This window comes from Panicum virgatum, chromosome 9K (assembly GCF_016808335.1).
Source record: "Panicum virgatum strain AP13 chromosome 9K, P.virgatum_v5, whole genome shotgun sequence".
Taxonomy (NCBI): domain Eukaryota; kingdom Viridiplantae; phylum Streptophyta; class Magnoliopsida; order Poales; family Poaceae; genus Panicum; species Panicum virgatum.
The window spans coordinates 22,809,357-22,813,305 of NC_053144.1; the positions used below are offsets into that span (position 1 = coordinate 22,809,357).

Consider the following 3,949-nt stretch of genomic DNA (forward strand, 5'->3'; position numbering starts at 1 on the left):
CGCTCCGCTGGGCTGGGCCGGCAGCGCCTCCAACGGCTCTTTTGCTGGCCTGGCCTGGCGAGCGGGCCGTGGGCCGTGCCTGGGCCGCCGTGCCGCCCATCGGGCCGATCGTGCCGTCTTTTTCGGGCCATGCTTGGACGTGTCCATGGGCCAGGATTGAGGCCCAAGCACGGCCCGGCTATCGTGCCCGTGCCGGCCCGAGCCCAATAATATTCGGGCCTGTGCCGTGCTCGGGTCGGGCTAATATGGGCCGGGCTTCGGGCCCATGGGTATCGGGCCAAATGGCCATCTATAGACATGGCGAGACCAGCGGGGCGCCTCGCCCTCACCGTCACGTTCCTGCTCCTGCTGGCCACCGTCCCGGAAGCAAGCAACGCAGCGGCGACCTCGCACGCGCAGACCGACGCCCTCCTCGCGTGGAAGTCTAGCCTCGGCGACCCGCATGCGCTCTCCACCTGGACGGACGCCACCGCGGCGTCCATCTGCACCACCTGGCGCGGGGTCGCCTGCGACGCCGCCGGCCGCGTCGCGTCGCTCCGGCTCCGCGGCCTCAGCCTCGCCGGCGGCCTGGGCGCGCTCGACGCCGCCGCGTTCCCGGGCCTCGCCGCCCTCGACCTCAACGGCAACAACCTGGCCGGCCCCATCCCGGCGTCGCTCTCCCGCTTGCGTGCGCTGGACACGCTCGACCTGGGCAGCAACGGGCTCGACGGCACCATCCCGCCGCAGATTGGCGACCTCTCCGGCCTCGTCGACCTCCGCCTCTACAACAACAACCTCGCCGGCGCCATCCCGCACCAGCTGAGCAAGCTTCCCAAGATCGTCCACCTCGACCTGGGCTCCAACTTCCTGACCAACCCGGACAAGTTCGACCCCATGCCCACCGTCGCCTTCCTCTCGCTCTACCTCAACTACCTCAACGGCAGCTTCCCGGAGTTCGTGCTCCGCAGCGGCAACGTCACCTACCTCGACCTCTCGCAGAACGGGTACTCGGGCCCCATACCGGACGTGCTGCCGGAGCGGCTGCCCAACCTGCGGTGGCTCAACCTGTCAGCCAACGCGTTCTCCGGTCGGATCCCAGCGTCGCTCGCGCGGCTGACGAGTCTCCAGGACCTGCACGTCGGCGGCAACAACCTCACTGGCGGCGTCCCGGACTTCCTGGGGTCCATGTCGCAGCTCAGGGTCCTTGAGCTCGGCGGCAACCCGCTAGGCGGGCCGCTCCCGCGGGTTCTTGGCCGGCTCAAGATGCTGCAGCACCTCGACGTGAACAATGCCGGGCTGGTCTCCACTCTTCCGCCGGAGCTCGGCAGCCTCACTAACCTCGAATCCATCGACCTCTCAGGTAACCAACTCTCCGGGAGCTTGCTAGCGTCATTCGCTGGGATGCAGAAGATGCGTGAGTTCGGGGTATCGTCCAACAATCTTACCGGCGAGATCCCAGGGAGGCTGTTCGCGAGCTGGCCGGAGCTCATATCCTTCGAAGTGCAGAGCAATTCGCTGACCGGAAAGATTCCGCCGGAGGTCGGCAAGGCGACGAAGCTGGAATTCCTGTACCTATTCAGCAACAACCTCACCGGCTCTATCCCGCCGGAGCTCGGCGAGCTGGCGAACCTGACCGAACTGGATTTGTCGGTGAACTCGCTCACCGGACCGATACCCAGCTCGTTTGGCAGTCTCAAGCAGCTGGCGCTCTTCTTCAACGGGCTCACCGGCAAGATCCCGCCGGAGATCGGCAATATGACGGCGCTGCAAGTCTTGGACGTCAACACCAACCATCTGGAAGGAGAGCTGCCTTCCACCATCTCATCGCTGAGGAACCTCCAGTACCTGGCATTGTTCGACAACAATTTGAGTGGCACAATCCCATCGGACTTCGGCGAAGGGCTGGCACTGACCGATGTGAGCTTCGCCAACAACAGTTTCTCCGGAGAGCTGCCACGGAGACTCTGCGAAGGTCTCGCGCTGCAGAACTTCACGGCGAACCACAACAACTTCAGCGGCGAGCTGCCGCCGTGCCTACGGTACTGCACGGGCATGTACCGCTTGCGATTAGATCAGAACAACTTCACCGGCGACTTGTCGGAGGCATTCGGTGTCCATCCCAGCTTGTACTATTTGGACGTATCAGGGAACCAATTGACAGGAAGACTGTCATTAGATTGGTCACAATACAGCAGTCTCAATACTCTGATCATCAGGGGAAACCACATATCTGGCAATATTGGTGCGTCCTTCTGCAGTTTGTCTTCTCTGATGTCATTGGATCTCTCAAATAACCAACTGAGCGGGGAGCTCCCAGGTTGCTGGTGGAACTTGCAATCTTTGGAATTTATGGATGTGTCTGGCAACATCTTTTCGGGTGAATTCGCAGCCTCAGCAAGCTATGATTTGCCTCTACAGTCGCTTCATATTGATAACAACAACTTCTTTGGAGTTTTTCCACCTATCATTCAGAAATGCAAGGAGCTCAGGACCCTAGATCTTGGGGATAACAATTTCTTTGGCAATATACCGTCTTGGATTGGAACAAGCGTTCAGCTTATAAGAGTTCTCAGGCTTCGATCAAATAATAATTTCAGTGGTATTATTCCTTCGGAACTATCTCTACTTTCCGATCTTCATTTACTTGACATGGCCAATAATAACTTTATTGGATCCATACCGAGATCATTTGGCAACTTATCATCAATGAAACAACCAGAAAAGGCTTCCATGGAATCTTTTCAAAAGCATGATATCCATTTGCAGCTTGCATTGGTCCAAGAAAGCCGGGTTTCTGTGTTTTCAAGGAAGACTGAGCCTGATCCCCAGAGCCCTAAGGATCAGTATCGAGATAGGATTAACATATTCTGGAAAGGCAATGAACAAACTTTTCAGAGAACTATTGAATTTGTAACAGGTATTGATTTATCAAACAATTCATTTTCTGATGGCATCCCGGAAGAGATAGTTTACCTTCAAGGTCTCCGATTTTTGAACTTGTCAAGAAACAATCCATCTGGCAGTATTCCTGAAAGAATTGGCATGTTGAGTCTCTTGGAGTCACTTGTGTTATATTAGAATCAACACAGTGCACGACCAAGAGGGATCTCTTTCTCTTTTCTTTGTTCAAGTACAAGATGTTTCTAGATCTAGAACATAGAGTACACGAGAGTTGAGAGGGATAGAGACCTTCTGTACCACCGGTGGAGCTCGAGCCGGTCATCTCGGGTTCGTTGATGGAGATCCGCTCAAAGGCGGCGACGAGTGAAGCAGCGAGGTCGACGCCGGGGCGACGGTGTCGAGGATAGTAGCGGCGATGGTGGGACGGAGTTGGCTGCGGCGGCGGCGGAACTTCCTGCTGCTCCACCGCCCCCTGTAGGTCGGCTTAGGGTTTCTGTTGGTGAGGGTGTAGGCGGCGCGGTGAATCTCGTACCGTGTGCCCCGACCCCTCACCCCCTTTTATTTGGCGCTGTACAGCGGGGGCCCACCAACCATTAAGGGTTAGACGCCCCCAATCAAGGCGTGTATTAAGGGCCTAATAGGCCGTTGGGCCTATTAGGAAAGAGATCAATCCAACATTTGGAGCACGGCGCCGTCGAGCGGCTTGGCGGTGGTGCCACCGCTACCTTCCCCGGCGTCCACCCATGGCTGCCGCCGTTTCGTGGAGAGAGAATGGAACTAGGGTTCGGTGGGTAGCCGGCGCTCGCCGGTTTTGATCCGCCGAGAAGGGCGGAGGGCCGTCGGATTCGATCCAACGGCTCACAGCGCTCGCGAGCGAGCAGGCCGGTTTAGGCCCAGGTGGGTGCCGCGCGCAAGCCGATTTGGCGGCCCAGGCCCACGCTGCGGCCTGGGCGCGGGGGCGCCGCGCGCGTGCTGGCAGGGCGGGCGCCTCCTGGCCGTCGTGGCGTGCTGCCGCCGGCCCAAAATGGAAATGCGCGCAGAGCGCACGAGAGTGTGGGCCTCGGGCCGA

The 3,949-nt window shown here is 58.9% G+C and overlaps 1 protein-coding gene across 1 annotated transcript; it reads left to right on the plus strand.

Annotated features, from left to right (window-relative positions):
- Positions 1–220: 220 nt before the first annotated feature.
- Positions 221–3,134, plus strand: LOC120650818 (LRR receptor-like serine/threonine-protein kinase GSO2). Its single transcript, XM_039928107.1, has one exon. It carries the CDS (start codon positions 298–300, stop codon positions 3,055–3,057), a length of 2,760 nt encoding a protein of 919 aa, XP_039784041.1. The 5' UTR covers positions 221–297; the 3' UTR covers positions 3,058–3,134.
- The last annotated feature ends 815 nt before the right edge of the window (positions 3,135–3,949 follow it).

Bases quoted from the DNA above. Each gene is read 5' to 3' on its own strand.
- LOC120650818 (XM_039928107.1), top strand. From the start codon at position 298: ATGGCGAGACCAGCGGGGCGCCTCGCCCTCACCGTCACGTTCCTGCTC.